Source organism: Chiloscyllium plagiosum, unplaced genomic scaffold (genome assembly GCF_037043375.1).
Source record: "Chiloscyllium plagiosum isolate Xiang-an unplaced genomic scaffold, Cpla_swu_hap1 HiC_scaffold_16, whole genome shotgun sequence".
Classification (NCBI taxonomy): Eukaryota; Metazoa; Chordata; class Chondrichthyes; order Orectolobiformes; family Hemiscylliidae; genus Chiloscyllium; species Chiloscyllium plagiosum.
Window position 1 is genome coordinate 81729852 of NW_028270154.1, and position 27006 is coordinate 81756857.

The following is a 27006-nucleotide window of genomic DNA, read 5'->3' on the forward strand; positions in this document are numbered from 1 at the left end:
TATCCTGGGACAGGCTAAGCAAAGACACGCCAGAGAATTCCTAGAGGCCTGGTACTCCAACCACAATGCCATAAACAAACACATAGATCTCGATACCATCTATCAACCCCTCAGAAAATGAACAGGAAATGACATCACCACAAACCCCAGGAACCCCATCCAGGACAAACATATAAATAGAAAGCAGGAGACAACAGCTTCACTTCACTTCACTTGGAGGTCGCCACTGATGATGTTACCTAGCCAGGTCATGAAATGTCTGGATATCAAACCTACAGCTCAGCGAACAAACCTACACCCTAAACCTCAACCTGAGCTACAAACCTTCACAAACCTTGCAAAAACCATATACTTCTCTTTGTACAGATATTCAGTTAATGATGCAGGACCACTTGGTAAATTTTTGAGGCTGTAGAGTTTCATACTTAGAATTGAAGAGATCAATTTTTGAATAAGAATTTCTGCGATGCAGGTATTGTTAATAAGGCCATCCCTAGTTGTTTTTGAGAAGTTGGGTTTGCAACTGAATGACTTGCTCAGTGACTTCAGAGGGAAGTCACTGAAGACTGGACAGATGTCATAGAGTCATACAGCATGGAAACAGAGCCTTCAGTCCAACTAGTCCATGCCAACTGTGTTTCCCACACTCAACTAGTCTGACCTGCCTGTGTTTGGCCCATATCCCACCAAAACTTCCCTATTGATGAACTTAACCAAATGCCTTTCAAATGTTGTAACTGTACCTGCATCCATCACTTCCTCTGGCAGTTCATTCCACACATTAACCACCCTCTGAGTCAAACAGTTACCCCTCATGTCCTCCTTAAATCTTTTTCCTTTCACGTTAAAAATATGCCCCCTAGTTTTGAACCCCCCACCTTTAGAAAAAGACCTTTGCTGTGTACCTTATCTACACCCCTCATGGTTTTATATACCTCTATAACATCATCCCTCAACCTCTTACGCTCCAGTGAAAATACTCTCAGCCTTTCCAGTCTCTCCTCATAACTCAAACCCTCCATTCCCAGCAACATCTTGATAAATCATTTCTAAACCCTCTCCAGTTTAGTAATATCCTTCCTATAACGGGGTGACCAGACAGGTACACAGTACCCCAGAGAGGCATCACCAACATCCTGTACAATGTCAACATAGCATCCCAACTCTGATAAACAAAGACATGAGCTTTGAAGCATGCTAAATACCTTCTTAATCACCCTACCTATTTTGTGATGCAAATTTCAAAGAATTACACACCTGAACCCCTAGGTTTCTCTGTTCAACAACACTACCTAGGGCCCTACCATTAATTCTATAAGCCTTGCTCTTGTTTGTTTTACCAAAGTGCAATACCTCACATTTATCCAAATTAAGCTCCATCTACCACTCCTCAGCCTATTGAACAAATTTGTATCATCTTTAACCATGGGTGAGTATCTTCTTTAACCATGGGTGAAGTGCTGTGTTGCATCCAGGCTGCACTGTGTAGGAACAGAACATAGTGAGCACTTAGAAAAATGTGAGAAATTCTTGTTCTCATTTACTGATGCCAACTTTTTCTTGGTGAAGGTAGCACTCACATTTTCAAATTGCCCTGGAGAGATTTGGGCTTCCATTCTGCTGGAGGTGGATGTGGAAATGTCATGCCAAGCCTCATAGTGGAAATGGCATTTATATTACTGGACCTAATCCGGTTTGTACCAATCGCAGTGCCCTTCCTACTGGACATTGACCTATAGCAGGAAACTATCCCCATTTAACACAGCGGATACTTTGTTTGGGATGCTATTGGATGAAAATGTTGCATTGTTGGCTTTCGTGTTCAACAGCTGCCCATTACTGTTCTCTAATGCAGACGGGTAAGAAGGAAAAGTACCATCAAGTTCGTTCCATGATGTTTGATTTGATGGAATGGCGTTCTCAGCTGCTCTCCGGGACACTGCCCAAGGATGAACTGAAAGAACTAAAGCAGAAAATCACTTCTAGAATCGATTATGGGAACAGGTAATGATATGAAGTCTGCTGGCTGATTTACCAGATTTTCAATCCTGCTGTGTTCAGTCTTAAAAATCACACAACAGCAGGTTATAGTCCAGCAGGTTTATTTGCAAGCACTAGCTTTTGGAGGGCTGCTTCTTCAACAGGTAGCTGATGAAGGAGCAGCGCTCTAAAGCTAGTGCCTCCAAATAAACCTGTTGAACTATAACCTGGTGTTGTGTGATTTTTAGCTTTGTCCACCCCACTACAACACCAGCTCCTCCACATCGTTTTCAACCTTGGTGGTGCTCAGTGGGATGGAACTGAATGCGGCCAAGCCCTTTCCCAGGATTTATTTGTTAATGAACAATGGTTCAATGTGTTATTGATTGTTTTTGGATGGAGGCTTATTTATCTCCTGTCCAAAGGGTTATTCAGTGCAGTGCAATACAACACAATGCAATACTATGGTTTTGTTATCTGACATTGACATTGAATAGCTCAATACTCAGAAAAATTCTGCAAACCGTCTAAGAAACTGCTTGATCGAATTAATGAGGTACATTTTACCATTCTTTATAGGATGTTGAATAAATTAATGAAGTTAATCCCTTTGATTGGGAAACAGTTAACTATATGCCAGTTAGGCTTTTGGGAAAGTTTTAATCCATTTGATCTCATTGTTCCAAATGCCAAACTTTACCATCTTCCCATTACTACTCCCATTCTTTCGGATAATAGTTTGAGAGAGAGAAAGAATCCTTCACTACTTTTTAGGAAAATTCTAGACTTCCTCATTTTTCAGTCAAGGGCTTCTTCATCTCATCCTTTCAGATCTAGAACATTCCAGATTTCGTTTTCATTGGCCGCAAACATGTGCCATCCCCATGGCAAATTTGGCAGTTGCAGAGGCTTTTGGAAAGGGTGAGGGTCCAAGGCAGGGAGACCTGCTCACAACTTTCTTGCCCTGCCACCAATTGAGGCCCTTCAGAGGGCAGTTGATGCCCACAGACAGTCATCGTTCCATTACGTGTGATACCAACCCAGTTGGAGGGGTGGGTGGAGAGCAGGAGACACATCATACAGGGAGCACAATAAACAAAGCCAATGCTCAGCTGCTTGAGCACTACCCGGGGGCTCCTTGTTCAATGGTACTCAGTGCCTGAGGGAGGGGTCCAGGATTGGGAAGGGTGGGGGCTGTAGACATGCTGGTGACAGCAAAGTCCTTTCTTCTGAACTCATTGCCTGAGTCCGTCCGCGATCCTCAGCCTTGTGTGAGTGCCGTAGTAACCAGCATCTCCCAGGTAGTGCTGCCATTCAGTCACGATGCTGACCTCAGATTGACTGGAAGCTTTTGGGTCCTTGATCTGCTGCTGGCCTGCTATGTGCCTGAGTGTAATGGGATAAGGTGAGCCTTCCTGGAAAGTGGCAACACTGGTCTCTCTCTCTCTCTTTCTCTGTCTCTTTCTTTCTGTCTTCCTGTCTCTGTCTTTCTCTCTGTCTCTTTCGCTATCTCTATCTCTCTCTGTCTGTCTCTGTCTCTCTCCTTCTCTCTCTCTCTCTCCCTCCCCTGTCTCTGTCTCTCTCTCTCTGGATCTCTCTTTGTCTTTCTTTCTCTTTGTCTCTCTGTCTCTGTCTCTGTCTTTGTTTCCCTCTCTTTGTTTCCCTCTCCCTCCCTGTCTCTCTGCCTGACTTTCCAGCCAGTGGTAGAGATATCCTAGTTCTCCACAAGATTATTGTGTTAACAAACTACAGCCAAGAATGAATGGCTAGTTAGAACTGATCTCTGTGCCCCTGAGCAAGGTTGAACAGAAATATTGGTCTCGCTGCTGCAATATTCCAAGAACAATGCAACGCAGTGCGTTAAATATTGGCTTTTCACCTCTCGGTTTTGGATTTGATTTCTGCCCAGACTGGCAGGATGAAAGATTGCATCTGGTTGGAGGTCAAGATTAGAGTGGTGCTGGAAAAACTCATTCCATGAATGAGCTTATTCCATGTCCATGAGGAGGCCAAGAAACAAATCTCAGAGCGTATAAAGGAAGAAATGGTATTACTTTCAATATTTGGTGACACGTTTGTGATCTGAAAATTATAATAACTTGTGAATGATGAGGAAGGTCATTGAACCATAATAATGGCCCTGTTGAGCAACCACCCAGCTAAGTGAACCAAGGAAGGATTAATGAGAATAAAAATTAGGTCAACTCTAGGGCTAGTAATGGTATAAAGGGCAGATGGGGGCAAGAATCTTTTGCCTGAAACGTCAATTTTCCTGCTCCTCGGATGCTGCCTGACCTGCTGTGCTTTTCCAGCACCACTCTAATATTGACTCTAATCTCCAGCATCTGCAGTACCCACTTTCACCTGGTTGTAGGTGTGTTGTGTGCAAAGAGTTAAGAAAGCCTCCAATCAGCTCCAAATAAATGGCCCACAACACAAAACAAGCCTGAATCTAACACTAGAGTAACATCATGCCCAGAGAAGTTTGAGAACAGCTATTGTGGGATTCTTGATATCTTAAAGTAATCGAGTATTGCTTCTGTGAGGCTTGGAATGAGGCATATTGCTGGCACAGATAGGAGTCCTTACTTCACTTCTAACTGCACTGCATTCAGGATTGCTAGCTGCCAACATGACAGAGCCATTGAGTTCTTTGAATCATAGAGTCCCTATGATGGAAGCAGGCCATTTGGCCCATTGAGTCAACACCAACCCTCTGAAGAACATTCCCCAGACTCACCCCATCCCTATAATCCTGCATTTCCCTTGGCTAATCCACCAAAGCTACACATCTTTGGACCATGGGAGGAAACTGAGCCTCCTGGAGGAAACTCATGCAGACACAGGGGGAATATGCAAACTCCACACAGACAGTCACTCGCTGCTGGAATCGAACCCCAGTCCCTGGCGCTGTGAGGCAGCAGTGCTAACCACTGAGTCACCATATCGCCCCTTGCAGTTCTATTCCCTAGTGCTAACATCCTTGACCCTTACACTCAAATTAAATAAAATTTATCCAGCTCCTTCCCTTCCACTTCACTTCAAACATCCACTCCCATGTCTCTGTCCTTCTCGCATGTTTGAGTAAGTCCAACTGCTAGAGTTTTTGCAAAGTTGCGGTTGTGGATGAGAGCACTGAGCTGAGCGAACCAATTTATGACCAGATCCAACATCTTTTCCATCTCTCCACCACTTCCCAGTGGGACTGTTTGACAATAACAGGAAATAATTTGGGGTAAACTGATGAAGTGGGACCCTTTGCCAACTGTAGATGTTTCCCAGTTTTAGTTTGCCTTGACCAGTGGAGGCAAGAATCAAGTATAATCTGTAAACAGGCAAGAAAATGTTTTGCTGGATGACCACACAAGCAGTATGGTCAAAAAAGATGGTCCCTAAGTTGCTGCTGACCCATGAGCTACAATCACTTGGGTGCGGTGTCTGAGTGGTTATCACCACTTGTCAAACCATGAGTGCCAAATTAGAAAATAGAAAATTAAAAGGAAAGCTCAAGGAGCAAAAGAAAATGTGACTTTATTTTCTCACTGTGATCTTCTCCGCAGGATCCTTGAACTGGACCTTGTAGTCAGGGATGAGAATGGAAACATTATGGACCCAGATGAAACCAGTGTCATTAGCTTATTCCATGCTCATGAGGAGGCCACGAAACAAATCTCGGAGCGTATAAAGGAAGAAATGGTATTGTTTTCATTATTTACTGACATGTTTGTGATCTGAGAATTATGATAACTTGTGGCTGATGAGGAAGGTCATTGAACCATAATGATGCTCCTGTTGAGCAAGCACCCAGCTGAGTGAACCAAGGAAGGAATAATGAGAATAAGAATTAGGTCAACTCTGGGGATAGTATTGAAATAAAAGGCAGATGGGGGCAAGAATTTTTATACTGTTCAGGGAATCTCTATGTTTCTGATTTGTGAGGAAGGAGTCAATGCAGGAACTAATTATAGTCTGAGAGTCGTACAGCATGGAAACAGATCATTTGGTCCAATTCATCCAGACTGACCAAATTTCCCAAAATAAACTAGTCGCATTTGCCTGAATTTGGCTCATTTCCCTCTAAATCTTTCCTATTCATCTACCTGTTCAAATGTCTTTTAAATATTGTAACTGAGTCTGCATCTACCACTTCCCTCTGACAGTTCATCATACAGACGTTAAGTTTGTGGATTGAGGTGAGTTAAATGGATCTACTATCTGAAGGGGAACATTTAGCTAATACTGAGCATAGCACTGTAAATGTTAAGTTTTGTGGAAAATGAACATTTTGATTCGGAATAAGAATAACAAATTGATGGAAGGCCGACATCGGCAGAGTAAGAACAGATCTAACCCAACTAGATTGGAATCTAAGATGAGTAACCATAACTAAACTGGAGCAAAGGGTTATCGTTAAATAGGAGATTGTTGGGGTACAGGAAAAGTATTCATGATGTGGATAGGTAGGGCAAAAAAAAATCCAGAGCTCTCTGGGCAACAAAAGAGAGAGACTGTAAGCTGAAGTAGAACAAGTGTGAATATGGCATACACTAGGCAGATGTTAGCTATACTTGAGAATCAGTCTGAATATATTCAACTCAGAGAGGAAGCGAAAAACACAAAAGAGAATCAAAGAGAGATCATGAGAAGTGCCTAGTAGCTAACATAAAAGGGAAGTGTGTGTTCTAGGAGAAATTTCACCCATCAGTGCTACTTCACTGCCAAGTGATGGACCCAACTGCCTTCCAAAGATACTCTGTTGATCCAGCTCTTGGGCAATGGTGAAGTGTTGGATCCTGAGGGGCAGGCAGGGAGAAGCTACTCCTTGCTGTCAGTGCTCACACCGTGTCCAACTTCAGTTCAGTGTCATTACCTTGCTCTCTGGCCCTCCATGTGGAGCTATCCAACTTCACTGTTCAATAGCTGGTGCTACTTTTCAGGCTTGGTCTCTCACTATTGGCATCTACCTCCCATTCCCGGCCTATGGTCCCAATCCTTGGTTGTCTGTCCCAGGCTCCCCTGGATACGTATAAATTGGGTCATCCGTACATCCATGGACGGTGACATTATTACACATGCAACATAGTGATGTCAACCTGGCTTAGGGACATCTGTTAAAGTATCTGGGCCCACTTATGCACAGACAGGTGGCTATTTTTGCCGTCACCTTTCCGATTGGCCTAATTACTTCAAAAAGGAACTCCAAAATTCTTTACTTGGCACGAAAATTGTAAAAGAGTCTAAAAAGAGAAGTTCGGCAAATTGTGGACGCAAAGGGGGTTTTACACATGGAGCCAGAGGGCACAGCTGAGATACTAAATAAATACTGTTCATCTGGCTTTGCTAAGGAAGAAGTTGTTGCCAAGTCATAATTGCAAGTAGAGATAATTGAGATGCTTGATTAGTTTAGCATTGGTAAAGAGGAGGTATTTAAATAGGTTGTCTGAATTTAACGCTGATTAAACACCAGGATTGAATGAGATACATCCAAGAATGCTGAGGAACGTAAGGGTGAAAATTGCAGAGGCACTAACTATAATGTTCCATTCATGCTCAGATTAAAAAAAAACTGATGCTTGAAGACTAGAGTTGTGAATGTTTCCTCTTTGCTCAAAATTGTGCAAGTTTTAGCTGAGCAGGGTCAGTTATATGAACCTCTGTGGTGCGGAAACTGTTAGAAACAATAATTCTGAATAAAATTAACAGTGACTTGGACAAATTGGGGTTAGTGAAGGAAAGCTTACACAGATTTTTTTCACAAAAAAATTCTGTTTAACTGACTAAGTTGAATCTTCAGATGAGGTAACACAGAGGGTTGAAGATGGGAGTGCTGTTAATATGATATAGAAAGATTGCTAAAAGTGTTTGACAAAGTACTGTATATCAGGCTTGTTAGTAAAGTTAGAGTTCAGGGATTAAAAGTGCCAATAACACCATGGGTATAAATTTGGCTGAGTGACAAGAAACAGAGACGTAACGCTAAATTATTATTCAGACAACAGGAAGGTTTACAGTGGGATTCCCCAGGCATTGGTATCCATTCTTCTGATTCTCTTGATATATAATTAATGATGCAAAGTATAACGTCCAAATTTATGAATGAACACAAAGTTGGAAGTAATGTGAATTGAGAGGAGAATAACATTAAACTACAAAAAGATGTAGACAGATCAGTGGAATGAGTAGACGGTCAGCATAGATATTTAATTCAAAGGTGATTAATTTTGGTAGGAAGAATGATGGGAGGCAATGTGAAAATTAAGATAACATAGCTCTAGAGGTAAAGGAGTGTGGGGATATTATACATACACACATATGCATACATAAATCAACCCCGAGGTAGCAAGGCAGGATCAGAAAGAAGTTAATGAACCATATGGGACCTTGGGCTTATAAATAGGAGTATAGAATACAAAGGCAAGTTAACATGCATGCAATACTTGCATTGAAATCAGTTCAGAGCACCACACTTTAGGAAAGCATGCGGAAAAGATTCATGGGAGTGTTTCCTGCTATGAGGAATTTCAGTTACGTGATTAGATTAGAGAAATTAATGCTGTTTTTTTTGAGAAGAGAACGTAAAGAGGAGCTTTGATAGAGGTGTTTGAAATCTTTAGGGGCCCGCATAGACTAGCTAGGAAGGAAGTATTCCCATTGTTTGCAGGATTGAGAACCATTGCACATCAATTAAGATGCGCAAAAAGGAATGATAACATCAGGAAAGTATTTATTCAGTGCATGAATGAGGTTTTTAATGGACCCCCTGACAGTGTGGTAGAGGCAGATTTGATTTTTACAAGAGAATTGGATATTTATTAGAAGTGAACCAAATGGCAGAACGAAGAGGTCAAGTGTGAGAAATGACACTAGATCAGTGACTCTTCTTGAGCTGGAAAGGACTGAACAGGTAGCGTGGTGTCCTTTTGACCTGTAATCATTCCAAATGATTTTATATGGAGAGTCAGTGCCAACAGGGATCAAGTGGGCTAAATAGTCTGCTTCCATGTCATAATTTCAGGCAGTTCAGGCAGCAATGATCACTTGCTGTAGGCTGAGAAACTAAGGGGTGGCACACTGGCACAGTGGCTAGCACTGCAGCCTCACAATGCCACCCACCTGTGTTCAAATTCCCCCTCAGGTGACTGTCCGTGTGGAGTTTGCATATTCTCCACCTATCTGTGTGGGTTTCCTCCAGCTGCTCCAATTTTCTTCCACGGTCCAAAGATGTGCAGTTTAGATGGATTGGCCATGGGAAATGAGGGTTATGGGGTGGGTCTGAGTGGTATGCTCTTTGGAGGGCCAGTGTGGACTCAATGGGCTGAATGGCCTCCTTCAAACTGTAGGGATTCTGTTCTGATGAAGAGAGAGCAAGAAAAGGCTAGTTTACTTCAGATTAGTTATTTAAATAGTGTGACACATTTTTGTTCATGTTCCTAAACCTTTCAAGCAAATATCTCAAATTCAATTTGACACATAGGCGTGGTGTTAATGACTTTTCATTTGCCTGTTAATAATTTAAGCACTATCTAAGAATTGGCAGATTTTGCTACAATCACCCATCATGGCAAGTTCTTCTATCTGAAACTGCATTTAAATATTCAAGGGAGTGTCAACTTTGCGTTAATCACGATATACCTGAAGGACATGGATAGGGTAAATAGACAAAGTCTTTTCCCTGGGGTGGGGGAGTCCAGAACTACAGGGCATAGATTTAAGGTGAGAGTGGAAAGATTTAAAAGGGACCTAAAGGGCAACGTTTTCACACAAATGGTGGTGTGTGTATATGGAATGAGCTGCCAGAGGAAGCGGTGGAGACTGGTACAATTGCAACATTTAAAAGGCATCTGGATGGGTATACGAATAGGAAGGGTTTAGAGGGATAAGGGCCAAGTGCTGGCAAATGGGACCAGATTAGGTTAGGATATCTGGTCGGCATGGACGAGTTGGACTGAAGGGTCCGTTTCCATGCTGTACAACTCGCTGACTCTATCAGGTCTTTCAGAGAACCTTGTGCCCTGCTGTTGTAATGGGTTCGTCAATATTTGAAAGTGAAGAGATCTGGAGAGTGAACATCATGGGAACATTTGATGGTTATATCGCCTTGTTTTTAATGTTTGTAATGTACGTTAAAAGTTTGTTTTGCACCTAGCACAAATGTCCTGGCTGGCACGGTGACAGTTTGCTGCCGCTGCAATTTTGCCATCGCACTCTGTCAGCTTGCGGAAGCATCGGCCTTGATTTGTTTGATGCTTTTTCTGCTAATATTGGCTGTAGAGCTGCCAGCTCAGGACTTCGATCCAGAACGAATAATGTGATGGTTAGACTATGGGTGGCCTTCACGCCTGGCCATTTTGACAGACCACGTCCTTGCTATCAGATGAAGATGAGAATGCAAATTGATCCCTGTTGACTCACTTGCAGATTTGTTTAAAACCCCAACGGGGTGGAAGAAAGTGGAGGGGACCTCAAGCCGAAACACACTCCTGCACAAAAAAGGCTCTGAGAAAGCAGACTGAATAAATTTCTTAAAGGAGAGGAAAGAGGGATTTTCTGTCCTGACGTGTCAAAAGTCGACAAGAGACATTAATGACCTTTGATATTTCCCATTCACCTCTCCGAAAGGAGGTACAAATTGATCATAAAATGCTAAAGTTATTTTTTTAACTGAAACAAGTTTCCTCTGCCTTTCTGAGTAGCTTAGTGAAGCTGGCTGTAAGAGCTGGACTTGTGCCAAGTGGAAGTGCTGCAGGGCAACATCAGGAATCTAGTGGAATGCAGCATTGGGAGAAACATTAGATTACTTCAATATGAGCAGCCATTAAGGCAATCTATAATAGACAGCTTTTAAACATAAAACATACGCTCGCTGCATACAGTAGATGAACAGACCATTTGGCCCAAATTGTCTGTGCTGACCACAATGCTATATGAAACTAGTCCCAGCTGCCTGCACATGGTGTATTCTCTGCCTGTTCATGTGTCTGTCTAAAAGCTGTTTAAACATATCTGCCTCTACCACCTTCCCTGGTAGCATGTTCAAAGACCGCAATTTCCCCCCAGACGTAATCGACGATGCCCTCCACCACATCTCCTCCACATCCCGTTCATCCACCCTTGAGCCCCGCCCCTCCAATCGCCACCAGGACAGAACCCCACTGGTCCTCACCTACCACCCCACCAACCTCCATAAACACCGTATCATCCTTCGTCATTTCCGCCACCTCCAAACGGACCCTACCACCAGGGATATATTTCCCTCCCCTCCCCTATCAGCGTTCCGAAAAGACCACTCCCTCCATGACTCCCTCGTCAGGTCCACACCCCCCACCAACCCAACCTCCACTTCCGGCACCTTCCCCTGCAACCGCAAGAAATACAAAACTTGCACCCACACCTTCCCCCTTACTTCCCTCCAAGGCCCCAAGGGATCCTTCCATATCCGCCACAAATTCACCTGCACCTCCACACATCATTTACTGCATCCACTGTACCCGATGTGCCCTCCTCTATATTGGGGAGACAGGCCGCCTACTTGCAGAACGTTTCAGAGAACACCTCTGGGACACCCTGACCAACCAACCCAACCACCCCATGGCTCAACACTTCAACTCTCCCTCCCACTCCACCAAGGACATGCAAGTCCCTTGGACTCCTCCATCTCCAGACCATAGCAACACGACGACTGGAGGAAGAGCGCCTCATCTTCTGCCTAGGAACCCTCCAACCACAAGGGATGAACTCAGATTTCTCCAGTTTCCTCATTTCCCCTCCCCCCACCTTGTCTCAGTCCCAACCCTCGAACTCAGCACCACCTTCCTAACCTGCAATCTTCTTCCTGACCTCTCCGCCCCCACCCCAACTCTGGCCTATCACCCTCACCTTAACCTCCTTCCACCTATCGCATTTCCAACGCCCCTCCCCCAAGTCCCTCCTCCCTACCTTTTATCTTAGCCTGCTTGGCACACTCTCCTCATTCCTGAAGAAGGGCTCATGCCCGAAACATCGATTCTCCTGCTCCTTGGGTGCTGCCTGACCTGCTGCGCCTTTCCAACAACACATTTTCAGCAAGTTCCACCCCCTGTGTGAAATTGTTTTTATTGCAAATTTCCTTTAGATCTTCCCCTCTCACCTTAAACTAGTGTCCCTTGGTATTTGTTCTTTCCACCCTGGGAAGAAGACTTCACATATGTACACTACTCATGCCCCTTATCATTTTAGATATATCTATCAGGGTCACCCCTCAGCCTCCAAAACAATCCAATTTTCATGTCATCTGCAAACTTATAGTCAGACCACCTACATTTTCATCCAAATCATTTTATATATTTATATAACATTATGTGACAAACAACAGCGTCTCTAGGACTGATCTTTACACAGCACCACTGGCCACAAACCCCCAGTCAGAAAAACATCCCTCCACAACAACGCTCTGCCAAGGCAATTCTGTATCCACCTTGCCAACTCATCATGTGAATTTGATCATCTGGACCAGCCTATCTTGTCAAATGTTTTAGTAAAGTCATGTAGACAATATTCACTTCCTTACTCTCATCAATCATCTTCATCACTTCCTCAAAACGCTCGATCAAGTTTGATGTGGAGGAGCCAGTGTCGGACTGAGGTGGACAAAGTTAAAAATCACACAACACCAGGTTATAGTCAATAGTTTGTGAGACCAGACCTCCCCTGCATAAAGCCATGCTGACCATCCCTAATAAGTCCATTCCTTTCCAAATGCAAGCAAATCCTGTCCCGAAGAATCTTTTCCAATAATTTCCCTACCATCGATGTAAGGCTCACCAGTCTATAATTTCCTGGATTATCCATGTTGCCCTTCTTGAACAAAGAAACTACATTGGCTATTCTCCAGTCATCTGGAACCGTGTCTGTCGATTAGGATGATACAAAGATCTCTGTCAAGGCCACAGCAATCTCCTCCCTTACCTCCTTCGGTATTCAGGAATAGGTTCCATCAGCCCCTGGGGACTTATCTACCTTAATGTTTTTCAAGACATCTAATACCTCCTGCTTCTTAATATTGACATACTTTAGAGTATCAACAAACCTCTTTCCCTCTCTAAATTTACCATCATTAAACCATGTCCTTCTCCTTGGTTAATACTAATGCAAAGTACTCATTAAGGACTTCACCCACTTCCTCTGGCTGCACACATAAATACCGTCCTTTGGCCTCGAGTGGACTTACCCTTTGCCTCGTTATCTTCTTGCTCCTATATATATCTTAAGACATTTTATATATATATATATATATATATATATATATATATTAAATGTCTTAAGATTCTCCTTAAACCTACTGGCTAAGGACATTCCATGGCCTCATCAAGCCCTCCTTTTTTTTAAGTGCTTTTCTGCTTCCTTCAGACTTGTTTGATTTCTGTTTCCTAAGCATTACATATGCTTCCCTTTTCTTTCAAGCTAACCTGCCAACATCTCATCATCCAAGGTTCCTGAATCTTGCCATCCTCATCTTTGATTTTTTAGATTAGATTAGATTCCCTACAGTGTGGAAACAGGCCCTTTGGCCCAACCAGTCCACACCGACCCTCCAAAGAGCAACCCACCCAGACCTGTTTCCCCTCTGACTAATGCACCTAACACTATGGGCAATTTACCATGGCCAATTCACCTGCCCTGCACATCTTTGGATTGTGGGAGGAAACTGGAGCACCTGAAGGAAACCCTTTGATCTTCACAGGAACACTCTGGTCCTGAACTCTGTCTTTTAAAAGACACCCACATGTCAGATGTGGATTTATCTGCAAATAGCTGCTCCCAATCCAAGTTTAGATTAGATTACCTACAGTGTGGAAACAGGCTATTTGGCCCAACAAGTTCACACTGATCCTTTGAAGATAACCCACCCAGACCCATTCCCCTACATTTACCTCTGACTAATGCACCTAACGTTATGGGCAATTCGGCATGGCTAATTCACTTGACCTGCATATTTTTGGATTGTGGGAGGTAACAAGAGCACCCAGAGAAAACCCACATAGACACGGGGAGAAAGTGCAAACTTCACACAGACAGTCTCCTGAGGCTGGAATCAAATCCGGATCCCTAGCGCTGTGAAGCAGCAGGGCTAACCACTGAGCCACCGTGCCATCAGCTCCTGCCTAAAACTGTTGTAATTTGCCTTCCGCCAGTTTGCACTTTCACCCGAGGACATAACTATCTTAAAACTTATGGAATTATGATCACTATTCCATAAATGCCCCCCCGCCCACTGAAACCTTGAACATCTTGCCTGGTCATTCCCCAGTGTAAGGTCTAGACTGACCTGTTCCATAGTTGGACCATCTGTGTATTGTTTCAAGAATCCATCCTGGATGTACTGAACAAATTCTGCCCCATCTAAACCCCTGGTATGAAGGCAGTACCAGTGAACATTGGAGAAATTAAAATCACCTACTGCCCTCAACCCTGTTGTCTTTACATCCTCCCATCATCTGCTTACATATCAGCAAGTGATGTTGCAGCTTTGTAAAAGTTTTGTTATACTGTACTTAGAGTATTGCATTCAGTTCTGGTTGCCACATTACAGGAAGGATGTGGAGGCTTCATCGAGAGTGCAGAAGAGGTTTACTAGGATTCTGGATTAGTGGTGCTGGAAGAGCACAGCAATTCAGGCAGCATCCGAGGACAGGCACCTTTTACCTTTTACTAGGATTCTGCCTGGATTAGAGGGTATGAGCTACAAGGAGAAGCAGGACAAACTAGGGTTGTTTTCTCTGGAGTGGCAGAGGCTGAGGGAAGACCTAATAGAAGTTTACAAAACTATGAAAGGCATACATAGGGTTGACAGTCAGAATCTATTTCCTAGTGTTGAAATGTCTAATACTAAGGGATGTGCATTTAAGGTGAGAGGGTAAAATTCAAAGAGATGTGAGGGGCACGTATTTTACACAGAGAGTTGTTGGAACGTGCTGCCAGGGATGGTGGTGAAGACAGATAGAATAGGGGTGTTTAAGGGGCATTTAGGTAAGCACATGAATAAACAAGGAATGGAGGGATATGGACCATAGGCAAGTAGAAGCGATTAATTTAACTTGGCATCATTTTCGGCACAATATCGTGGGCCGAAGGGCCCATTCCTGTGCCATACTGTTCCATGTTTATGTTCTATGTTGTATCTGTTACTCTACCTCCTGCTGTTTATTGGGGGTGCCTGCAGTATAACCCCAATATGGTAATTACACCTTTTTTTGTTCCTGAGGTCTACCCATATTGCCTTGTTGGATGAGCACTCCAAGATGTCGTCTCTTAGTGCAACTGTGACATTCTCCGTAATCACTAATGCAACTCTCCCTCCCCTTTTATATCTCTCTCTATCTTGTCTGAAACATCTAAACTCTGGAACAATGAGCTGTCAGTTCTACCCTTCTCTTAACCAAATTTCTGTAAGGCCACCACATAGTAGTCCCATATAGTAGTCCAGGGTCTAAGCCCATCCGCCTTATCTATCATACTCTTTGCATTAAAATAAATGCACAAGTCCTGCTGTATTCCTTCTAGACTTGCTTGATTTAGCCCTCTCTTCTTTTCAAACACTACCAACACACTGCTCTGCTGTGGGAGCTTTGAACCTAGATCTTTGAAAGTGAAGAATTGAAATCCCTTACAAAGGAGGCAATGTTTTAATGAGCTTTGTTAACCCACAGTGTCACTATTGATCAGGAATCAGTGGGATCTGTCTGGACCATATCTGTTTGATGTTCTCAGTGGGGTTTTTCACCAGTTTGTCTGTAACTTATATTTGCCTCATGTGAATTCTGGATCTTCGATTATTAGCCCTTTGAGTATTTTAGATTATTTTTCTATTCCATTTCTATGTCAGAAATTTTATTGTTTGTTCCAAACTGTGGCATATTGAGGCTTTATTCTCTTAGTAAGTACTTGTGGTCTCAAACTTTGCTTTAAGCAAAAGAATGATTGGTTCCTTGCCAGAATACAACATAAATTTGGCAGTCCTGTCAATGATCATAACAAGTTTAGAAAAGAAAAATCTCTGAATCTGCTTCACCCCATTGATTGACAGGCACTGTCTTTTTCAAAGTGAAACTTGCACCATTCTGTTCAGTCAGTTTCAGATAGTGTGGTAGAAAGCGTTTGTTATGACAGCTGTCGCTATATTGAATGTTTGGCTGGGTTTCAAATATTGTTAAAAAATGCAGATGCTGTAAATCAGAAACAAGAAGAGAATTGCTGGAAAAACTCAACAGGTCTGGCACATTCCATGGAGAGAAATCAGTGTTAGCATTTCAGAAACGTTAACTCGGATTTCTCTCCACAGATGCTGACAGACTTGCTGAGCTTTTCCATCAGTTTTAGTTTTTGTTTCAAATGCTATTTCAATCTACAGGTGAAATGTTGAAGCGGCTATAACAACAGAATATTTCTTCGATGTAGTTTTTTGTTTGGTTACACACTGACTGAGCACGTAATTAATTACAGTTTCTTTTGGACTGGAATTTTTTATTTAGTGAGTTAGTTAGAAAGATGGCACAGCCAAACTGAACTGGCATGAGCACCCTGAGGTGGAATGGGTGCCATGTTTGTTGGGTGAGGTTAGGATGTGAGGCCTCAGAGCTCTTTCAGCATTACAATCATGGGCTGCTATGATGGAGACCTGAAGTAGGTTTTCTAACCAGCCCACCTCTTGCCCACATTATTTGAGAATTCAATCAGGCTCACAATATACAGGGTGAACATCCCTGCTCTGTGAAATCCTAGCAAAGTCACACATGGGTTGCATTTTGGACTGTGCAAAGGAGCACAATTTGAGTTTTCCTGAGCCCAAGGTAAATCCAGCCATGATTCTCATCTTTGGCTTCATTGGTAGCTTTTACACCCATCCACCAGAGACAGGAACACATGGTTTGACAGTGGATATTCTGCAGAGTCGAGAGTGTGGTGCTGGAAAAGCAGGTCAAACAGCATCTGAGGAGCAGGAGAATAGATGTTTTGGGCAACAGCCCTTCATCAGGAATGGTTCCTGATGAAGAGCTCTTATCTGAACGTCGACTCTCCTGCTCCTTAGATGCTGCCTGACCTGCTGTGCTTTTCTAACACCACACTCTCAACTAGATATTGTGCGGTACTGCAGGAGGGCTACATTATCAGAAGTGAGGTGTTTCAAATGAAATGTTATAGCAGGCCTCTGTCTGCTTTCTTAAGTGGATAAAAAAGATCTCAATGTACTACTTTGAAGACAGGAAAACAACACTTTCCCCTCAATCAACTTCACCAAAACATTCCCTCATTGTTATTTGTGAGCCCTCTGCTATCCTGAAAATTGGCTCCTGTGTTTTCTACTTTGTGACAGTTATTGCAACTTGAAAGAACTTGAAGTATATCACTATCTCCTGAATTTGTGAGAAGTACTATATAACTGCATGCCTTTCTTTCTGCGTTAGTTCAGATTAGACTGGTTTGAGATAGAGAAAATATTACAGCTAAAATAAATAAAATTTGGGATCTGCGGTAGTGAGTTGAACTGATGAAAAGTTAAAAATGGATTTGATTATTTAAGATATAATGGTAAGCGAATGTGTGCATGTTTACTATTTGAATAGATTTATTAATTCAGTTTTAGCTTGATACAATGCAGGGGATCAAAACCTCTTTTTAACAAGTGTTGTTAAGCTAAGGTGATTGTCGTTTCCCTTGACCTACCTCAGAAACACTTGCCTTTATTATTGTGGCTTACCACAGCTCTCTGGAGATTGCTGTGAGCTGTTTTGAAGTGCTGTGTTCAAGAATTAGCCTAGATTACATGCCCAAATCCCAAAGCAGGATGTTAACCTACAGCATTCAGCCTCAGAATGAAAGAGCATGCTACCAACTGAACAAAGCTGCCCCACAAGAGAATATGAAATGAAAGCAAATGGTGATAAGTTACTGAGAAGTTTATAATGTTGCTCGCAAAGAAGAGCACTTTCTGAGATATCGGTCCATTGTCAATGCAGGAGGTGGAGGGGAGGAGTGGAGATAGTGAAAGGAACAGTGTTTGTCGGCTCTTGGTTCTGATTTCAATTACAATAGAAACTGGCTGTAAGCGTCAGATATGCAGTGGGTCTGAGGAATATGAGACATCATACCATTGACCTTTGCACTTGGGTTCCTTAGCAGCTGGTTTCAGAGTGGGAGGGTAATTTCACAAAATGCAACCCATCTCTTCTGCAGAAAGGTTTCCAAAACAAAACATATAAGGATTGTTATTCTCCTCGCTGATAAAATGGGGATATTTATTTTGCACTTGTTTTTTGAGTTTTTGAGAAGCAGGAGAAAGTATAAGATTAACCGGCAAGTTTGGTATTTAAGGCTAAATCTCTGTTGACATTCAGGATTAGATAAGTAGGTGATAAAAGGGATCTGCACGTCTATAAAAAGAGTTTGGTTACTGTAAAATATTTACACAAAGGGTCAACATATCTGATCAAATGGTCTCTTCCTTTGTTGTCTTAATCAAATTCTTAAATTGTCCAGTAAACTTGAGAAGCACTTCCAGCACTGAAAATTTTGAGTGTGGCTTTCTTCAGTCCTCTACTACCAAATATGGTCAATGTAAAACTGGAGACATTCGACCTAAAGAAATTTCTTCATTTCCTATGAAGCTGTGTATTATGTTATATCTCATAAGTTTGGAATGTATCTTTGGACAAGATTGGAAGATCCCATTCAGAGCCATCTATTTGATTCAGAAACCTCAAAAATTACTATTATTATGGACATGACCAAACTTTCTCAAAGTATATTAAGAAGGTAGGCCAGAACCTAATTTTTTTCTTATTTTTTGGGCAGGTTGTAGGCATTGAGTTCCGGATGCAATTTGATTGATCAAACTTCCAGTCTTGAAGCAAATTCATTGACAGTTGTTAAAATACAACAAAAGAAAGAAGAAATTGGAATGACTTAATTCTGATAGAAAATTTAACGGAATTATAGATTATTTAACAACTAAATAATCTGTTCCAATATAGTAACATTTCAGAAATGTACCTTTGGCAAAGGCAAATTCAGTAAAACAGATTATTTCACATGCAATTCTCTAGTCCAGGAGGCAAAATATCAAGAGAAAACTCAGAGAGAGAGAGAGAAGCAGGGAGGGATATATTGAAGCTTCCAAACCCAGCCTCAAGAGCCCAGCAACTACTACTGAAAAGCTAAAACTAAAAATACTGGTTCATTGGGAGCTTGACCCCACTTATGCTTCTATTGTTCCAATGTTTTTTTTTAAAAAGACAAGCCCTCACAAACTGTTTACTTTTTTTGGTTTGGAGCAGACTGTCTGACTCCTCTCTATCTCACTGAAGAAGGGCTTATGCCTGAAACGTCGATTCTCCTGTTCCCTGGATGCTGCCTGACCTGCTGCACTTTTCCAGCAACACATTTCCAGCTCCTCTCTATCTCAACCTGTCTTCATTGGGGCGACACGGTGGCTCAGTGGCTAGCACTGCTGCCTCACAGCGCCAGGGACCCGGATTCAATTTCCACCTCGGGCAACTGTCTGTGTGGAATTTGCACATTCTCCCCATGTCTGCGTGGATTTCCTTCGGTGCTTTGGTTTCTCCCATAATCCAAAAATATGCAGGTTAGGGTGGATTGGTCGTGCTAAATTGCTCATAGTGTTAGGTGCATTAGTCAGGGGTAATATATAGGGTAGGGGAATTGGTCTGAGTGGGTTACTCTTTGGAGGGTTGGTGTGGCTTGTTCAGCCAGTTTCCATACTGTAGGGAATCTAATCTAATCATAAAAAAACTGGGAACCTCCTAAAGCCATAGTTGACAGTGTGGTGCTGGAAAAGCACAGCAGGTCAGGCAGCATCTGAGGAGCAGGACAATCGACATTTTGCCTGAAATGTCGATTCTCCTCCTCCTCAGATGCTGCCTGACCTGCTGTGCTTTTCCAGCCCCACACTCTCGACTCTAATCTGCAGCATCTGTAGTCATCGCTTTCTTCTTTCTTAAAACCATAGTATCATCACAGCTATATACTATTCCATCTTTTAAACCCAATTCATCATTCACTCAGCATTCTCCATGTAGAACTGAGGCAGATACAAGTTCAAACAGGCAAAGGACACCATGTGAGAAAAAAACAAAGCAGTGAGTATCATCAACCTCCTGAGACATTAGGGCAAATTTCAGTCCTTTCTTCAAATAAAACAAAGAACTGTGGGTGTTGGATGTCTGAAACAAAAACAGAAATTGCAAAGGAACTCAACAGGCTTGGCAGCATCTCTGGAATGATAGCAGAGCTCATGTCTCGAGTCTGGTAACTCTTCTTCAGAACTGATAGCTGGTGGTTTTGCAGAAGGGTCACTGGCCTCAAAACATTGGCTCTATTTCCCTCTCTACAGATGGAGAAACTCAGCAGGTCAGGGCAGCATCTGAGAGGGAAACAGAGTTAATGTTCTGAGGCCAGTGACCCTTCTGCAGAACCACCAGCCATCAGTTCTGAAGAAGAGTTACCTGACTCAAAACCTGAGCTCTGCTATCATTCCACAGATGCTACCAGACCTGCTGAGTTTCTCCAGCAATTTCTGTGCTTGTTTCAGACTTCTGAAATCAGCAGTTCTTTGTTTTATTTAAAAAAAGGACTGAAATCTGTCTGAATACCTTTGAGGATGATGATACTGCCATGAAATGAATGGTACTTGAGTGTCAAACGCATAAGCTTCAGCAATAACTCTAGTCAAATGAAGCAGAAAACTCCAGTGAATGACTTGTGAATGACTTTGTTGATTTCCTCTCAGCTTCTCAAAGTCGCTTTGTACCTCATACTCTGCCAAAAATAAATCAAATCATCTGTAATTGTTTCTGGGGCACCATCATCTGATCACCCTGTACACGACAAGCTTGACATTTGCTGATGAATATTTACAGGAGCAGGGGACAAGCAGGGATGGAGAAAACCAGGTGAATGATTATTCCAGGAGAGCTGGGGAAATGGAGAGAGAAACAGAGATAGAGACTTCAAGGATGGTGAATCATATCATTAGAAGGGGTTATTTCTTGAAAGGGAAAGGTTCTGATGAAGCCCTGCTACAGTCTGTTTTTGAATTTTTGTAAATAGCCAATAACTGCATGGTCTCCCATTCTTTTCTGTCGAAGACTTCAGTCATGAAATTCATACCAAAGAGAAGATATGCCACATTAAAGGATAAAACAAAAGGATGACCAATTTAGGAAGTGGGTAAGAGAGGATGAGCAACATTACGAAAGGGAACATTGCTGGTAGAACTATCTCAGCCAAAATCATACACCTTCAAGTTCATACTTGAGGAGTTGCATTGAGGCTTCACTTTGTGGTTTGTACGGAGATATATTCATGTGACAAAGAAACCCATTGACTCTCCTTGTTTCCACAGTCTCAGACTCAAACTGACAGCTGTACCTTTGCTCGGATGGCATCATCCCCAACACACAGTCTCTACGTGTTTGTCCGAAACTTTGTGTGTCGGATAGGAGAGGATTCAGAACTCTTCATGGCTTTGTACGACCCTCAGAAACAATCGATCATCAGGTGAGCCAGCTTTTCAACTGCCCTTTGGGTGGCACGTGGCTCAGTGGTTAGCATTGCTGCCTCACAGCGCTAGGGACCCGAGCTCAATTCCACCCTCGGGTGACTGTCTGAGTGGAGTTTGTACATTTTTCCCGTGTCTGCATGAGTTTCTGCTGGGTGCTCCTCCCTCAGTCTGAAGATGTGCAGGTTGGAAGGATTGGCCATGCTAAATTGTTCATAGTGTCAGGGATGCGCAGGCTAGGTGGATTATCCATGGGAAATGTGAGATTTTTGGAATAGGATAGGGATCTGGGTGGGATGCTCTTCAGAGCGTTGGTGCAGACTTGATGGGCCAAATGGCCTCTTTCCGCACTGAGGGATTCTATGCTTCATTCACATACCTTTCTTCTTTGGGCAAGTGACTTTGGCTAAAGGAGTAAGCGAGTGCAGAAGGCTGATGAGGAATAGCATTCTCAAGCTGTGTGGGCAGAACCTTTCCAACCTGGAGCTGGGAAAGGAGCTTGGTGAGGTGGGATGGACCAGAAGCCTATCTCTCTCTCTCTCCTATGCCTGAATTACCTTCTGGGTGGGAATGTTACATTTTCACATCCCACTGCTAAGTAAGAAGGAAAGTGAGGACTGCAGATGCTGGAGATCAGAGTCAAAATGTGTGGTGCTGGAAAAGCACAGCAGGCCAGGCAGCATCCGAGGAGCAGGAGAGTCGATGTTTTTCACATGAAGAGCTAATGCTCGAAACATCGACTCTCCTGCTCCTCAGATGCTGCCTCACTGGCTTTTCCAGTACCACACTGCCAAGTGAGGTCCTGTCGTGATTATTTCATGAGCGTTATAGGCCTGTTCCCTCCTGGGCTGCTTTTATCTCAGCTCTCGGCAGATAGAAAAGAGTCAGTCCACCTGATTGAAAATGAATGCGGTCAGATTGCTGGTTGGAGGGTGGGTATTCCTCAGTTTGCACTCACCCATGCATAGTCAAGGGATTGGATATGAAAAAGAGGGTGGCAGCTAGGAAATAGCTCATTGGCCTTGCTTCTAATGCCTCTACCCTCTGAATTGCTGCAATGCCTAATCCCAGAATCACCCCACCCCCTCATCAACAAACTTTTACTTGAGCCCTTTAATTTTACTGATGTTGCTTGTCCTTCTGATAGCAGCCATGGCCAACTTGGTGGCAGAAGAACTTGCCTGATGAAATACAAAGAGGCATGTTAGTGGATGACAATACAGCTATCCAAATCACAGCTCTCCCACAAAACATGGTGCTGTCCACCTTGTGACAAGTGTACAATGGAAGTGCATCTAGGCTTGACCAAACCATTCACATTTCTCTCCTTTCTCGTCCAGTGAGAATTATTTAGTACGATGGGGAAGTGGAGGCCTCCCGAAAGAAATCGATATGTTGAACAACCTGAAAGTGGTGTTTACAGTAAGTATTGAAATGCATCCTCTTCAAATTTTATACCTTCTGAGGCTCAAAGACCACAGGTATAATTGGAGGCAGGAAGCCACACACTTATTAAAAGGAGTTTTGAGTAATGATACTGCATGGCACAGTACTAAATCATGCAAACCAGAAATTCCAAGACTTAATCCCAGATCTCTAATGAGCAGGCTGGGCTTTGCCATGACAACGGTTGGAGTGCTATAATTGCCTTCAGTCACATTGATGTAGCAAGCAGAATAATTCAGATAGATTTCTTGCATTTGAGTACAGTCCAGTGTTTTGTATGGAAATGTGTCCCTGGGTGCCAGTACAGGATGGTTTGCAGGATGATGCACCTATGTCAAACGTACCTGTGACATTCAAGGCCTGGCTCACACAGGAAGGCTGATCACCTGCCCAATCATCTGAGAGCTGGCACAAGCTTAGGAGCTAAGGTTCAGCAAAGGAGAGAGCAAACAGCAATAATAACCCTCAAATAATAACTCTCAAACTGTAATTCTCCAATCTTGCAGCTTTAACAGTATATCCATTTGATATGAAATCACTTTAATAACTTTTTGTGAACGGGCCATTAAGAAGCAGATGATTAATATCACAAATGGCAGGAAAGAAGGGGAAGGTCACTTTATATCAGGAACTAAGCTACAGCATAAAGAAAGGCATGTTTATTAGTCAGCACCACACACACACACATAAATTGTATTAGACATTCCTCGATGCAACTTTCTCTTAAATAGACTTGGACCTTTTTAGATATAAAGACATATTTATTTACTCATTCATTCCTGAGGTGAGGGTCTTGTTTGGAAGGCTGTAACTTATTGCCTATTCCTAGTTGCACTTGAAAACTTGACAGAAGTTTTCTTTTGACAGAAGACTTTCTTTTTAACCTGTTATAATCTGTAAGGTGAGGGTATTCACACAGTGGTCTTGGGTAGGATTGCCAAGACTTCTAACACAGTGGTGGATGAAACAATAATGACAAATCCCCAAGCCCAGGTGTTCTGTGACATGGAGACAATGGGGGTCCTCCTGCTCTTGACCTTCTTGGGGGCTTGGAGGGTATTGCTAACTTACAAGAGTAGGTACAGGAGGGGATAACTCTATGCAGCATAATGGGATTGTGCTTTAGCTGCCAGGAAGCTGTTCGATTGAGAAGGACAACTTATAGAATTTAACACTAGATACTTTCTCTGGGAGTTCAATTGTTGAGCAATGAGGAAATATGTCAGAGAGGTTTTGTGTTTCTGGTAGAGCAGGCCCATGCAAATCAAGCCTTAGTCCAATGTTACATATGGGAGAACATCAAGCAAGATGTTAAACCAATGCTATTTTTTGTCTCTTTTTGCTCAATGCTCATCCATCAAAGCAATGGGAGAATCCATGAATACAGGCCGAGAGGAAGAATGACATTCACATGCCCAAAGATCTTCCTCATTTTAGTGTCCTTTGGAATAAAAGCTGTGACCTGGCAATCTGACATTTAAATCCTCCCGTGTCTGCGTTCCTCCGGATGCTCCAGGTTCCTCACAAAGATGTTCAGCTAAGCGTGGATTGGCTATGCTGAATTGCCCATAGTGTAGAGGCAAAGTGGATTAGCTATGGGAAATGCAGAGTTACAGAGGTAGGGTAGGAGGTTGGGATGCGAGTCGGAGGGTTGGTGTGAACCCGATGGGCTGAATGGCCTGTTTCCACACTGTAGTGATTCTATGGTTCTATGAATTTAAAGCTGACAATATTGCAGCTGCATGGGAATAATGATTACCAGTTCCACAACTGTGTCATTAAAAGCTAACCTTAAGTTAAAAGTGGCATTGACTTTCCATGGGCACTCTCCCAGTCTTTTGAAATTCGATTGTAGACATGACAAAGCTTTACACATTTCTCCCCCAGAAAATGACATGAAATGCAACTGCATCCTACTCAAGTGAATGTAGATTAGATTAGATTACTTACAGTGTGGAAACAGGCCCTTCGGCCCAACAAGTCCACACCGACCCGCCGAAGCGTATACCACCCAGACCCATACTCCTACGTTTATCCCTTCACCTAACACTACAGGCAATTTAGCATGGCCAATTCACCTAACCTGCACATTTTTGGATTGTGGGAGGAAACCGGAGCAAACCCATGCAGACACGGGGAGAATGTGCAAACCCCACACAGAGAGTCGCCTGAGGCGGGAGTTGAACCCAGGTCTCTGGTGCTGTGAGGCAGCAGTGCTAACCATTGTGCCACTGTGCCACCCACCACACCATGTGCTTTCAACAACCACAGAAAACTGTGTTAACATTGTCCATCAAGACCTAGGTAAACATTTTATACAAAGAAAAGTGTTAAAATGATTGAATTAAACTTGAAGATCATCTTGCTCCAACACAAGTCCTCTGCTTATTTTATGAGTACAACACAGTAATAGTCATTTGGTAGTCTGGAAGTTGAGCTTTGCTGAGCAGAAATATATTTTATCAAAGTTGTTCATCTTGTCCTAATCAAGAAATATGAAGGGGAACAACACTTAGTACTGAAGGAAAGACAGTGCAAATGGTTTGGTGGTTAGTATCTGATTGGTAGAGGCATTGCCAAGGAGAATGCACCAGTTAGATTATGACTAAATGTCAAGCATTGTTTAAAATCAAGACAGATAGATTGACTCTGACTGGTTAAGACATTTCCTTGTGGAATGAACTAGGGAATGGCTGTGGCCTACTATATCAAGTTGAAACATGAGTACTTGTGTGCACTTGTTCTCTGTCTGCAAACTACAGGGTTCTCTTTATTAATACACAAAGCTTCTAGTACGTGTAAATGCGCAACACTAAGAACTTGACTGATAATCTTACAATGATCATTAGCATAATTCTTAGCACTCTCAGGGTTATTTAACAACTTTAGTTTTAATCACAAAATCACTTCTAATGTTGGACAGTGTGCTCTGAGTTTTGCAAGAATAGTTGGTTATGGCCATTACGTTGCCAATTACAGAAGGATATGTGATTTAATATGGGTGGCATGGTGGTTAGCTCTGTGCCCTCACAGCATCAGGGACCCGGGTTTGATCCCAGCCTCTGGTGCCTGTCTGTGTGGAATTTGTACATTCTCCCTGTGTCTGCCTGGGTTTCCTCTGGATGCTCCAGCTTCCTCCCACCATCCAAAGATGTGCAGATTAGGTGAATTGGCCATGCTAAATTGCCCATTGTGTTCAGGGATGGTGTAGGTTGGGGGTAAATGTGAAGGAATGTGCTTGGATGGGATAATCTTTGGAGGGTTGGTGTGGACTTGAAGGACCTGTTTCTATGCTGTTGGGATTCAATTATATTCTAAATTGTCAGTGTTTATTACAAACATCCTACATACCATCAGAACACCAGTTCTTAAATTCATATACCACACGACACATCCAGGCAGTAAAGTCACTGGGCTGGTAATGCAAAGGCATAGGACAGCTGGTCGAATTTACATTTAACTAAGTATGGAATTCGTGTTAGTATTGGTAACCAATAACCATTAATCCATTGTTGTTATACAAACCTATCTGGTTCATTAATGTCTTTTAGGGAAGGAAATCTGCCATCCTTACCTGGTCTGGCCTATATGTGCCTCCAGACCCACAGAAATGTTGTTGGCTCTTAACTGTCCTCTGAAATGGCTCAGCAAACCATTTGGATAAAGGGAAATTGAAGACTGGTCACAAATGCTAATGATACCCATGCTCAATGGTCCTTTTAGCTTAATGACAGCATCCTATGAGTGACACCCATTTGTGTTGCTTTTGCACTATAGCAGCCTGAAAAAGTTAAGCCTCACCCTTTGCTCAAAAATTGAGAAGCTTAATTATTCAGTGTACTCTGGGGAATTTTCAGGCCTGAAAATGGTGGTCGTAGGCTAGCGTTCGCTTGGCTCTTAAACTGCCCTCTGGACAATTAGGGATGGGTAATAAATGCTGGCCTAGCCAGCAATGCCTACATCCCATGAATGAATGAACAAAAACAGCCCATGGATGAGTGCACATGATACACAGTGATCAGGGTATG

At 42.8% G+C, this 27006-nt stretch overlaps 1 protein-coding gene across 1 annotated transcript in view; it reads left to right on the forward strand.

Moving 5' to 3' along the window:
• The window catches only part of LOC122556798 (dedicator of cytokinesis protein 2-like), a 754195-nt gene that overhangs the window by 103577 nt on the left and 623612 nt on the right, over positions 1-27006 (forward strand). The window contains exons 6-9 of the mRNA XM_043703987.2: positions 1856-2004; positions 5541-5676; positions 21377-21531; positions 22873-22954. Of these exons, the coding sequence (XP_043559922.1) occupies positions 1856-2004; positions 5541-5676; positions 21377-21531; positions 22873-22954 (522 nt within the window). The remainder of the gene's footprint in view (positions 1-1855; positions 2005-5540; positions 5677-21376; positions 21532-22872; positions 22955-27006) is intronic.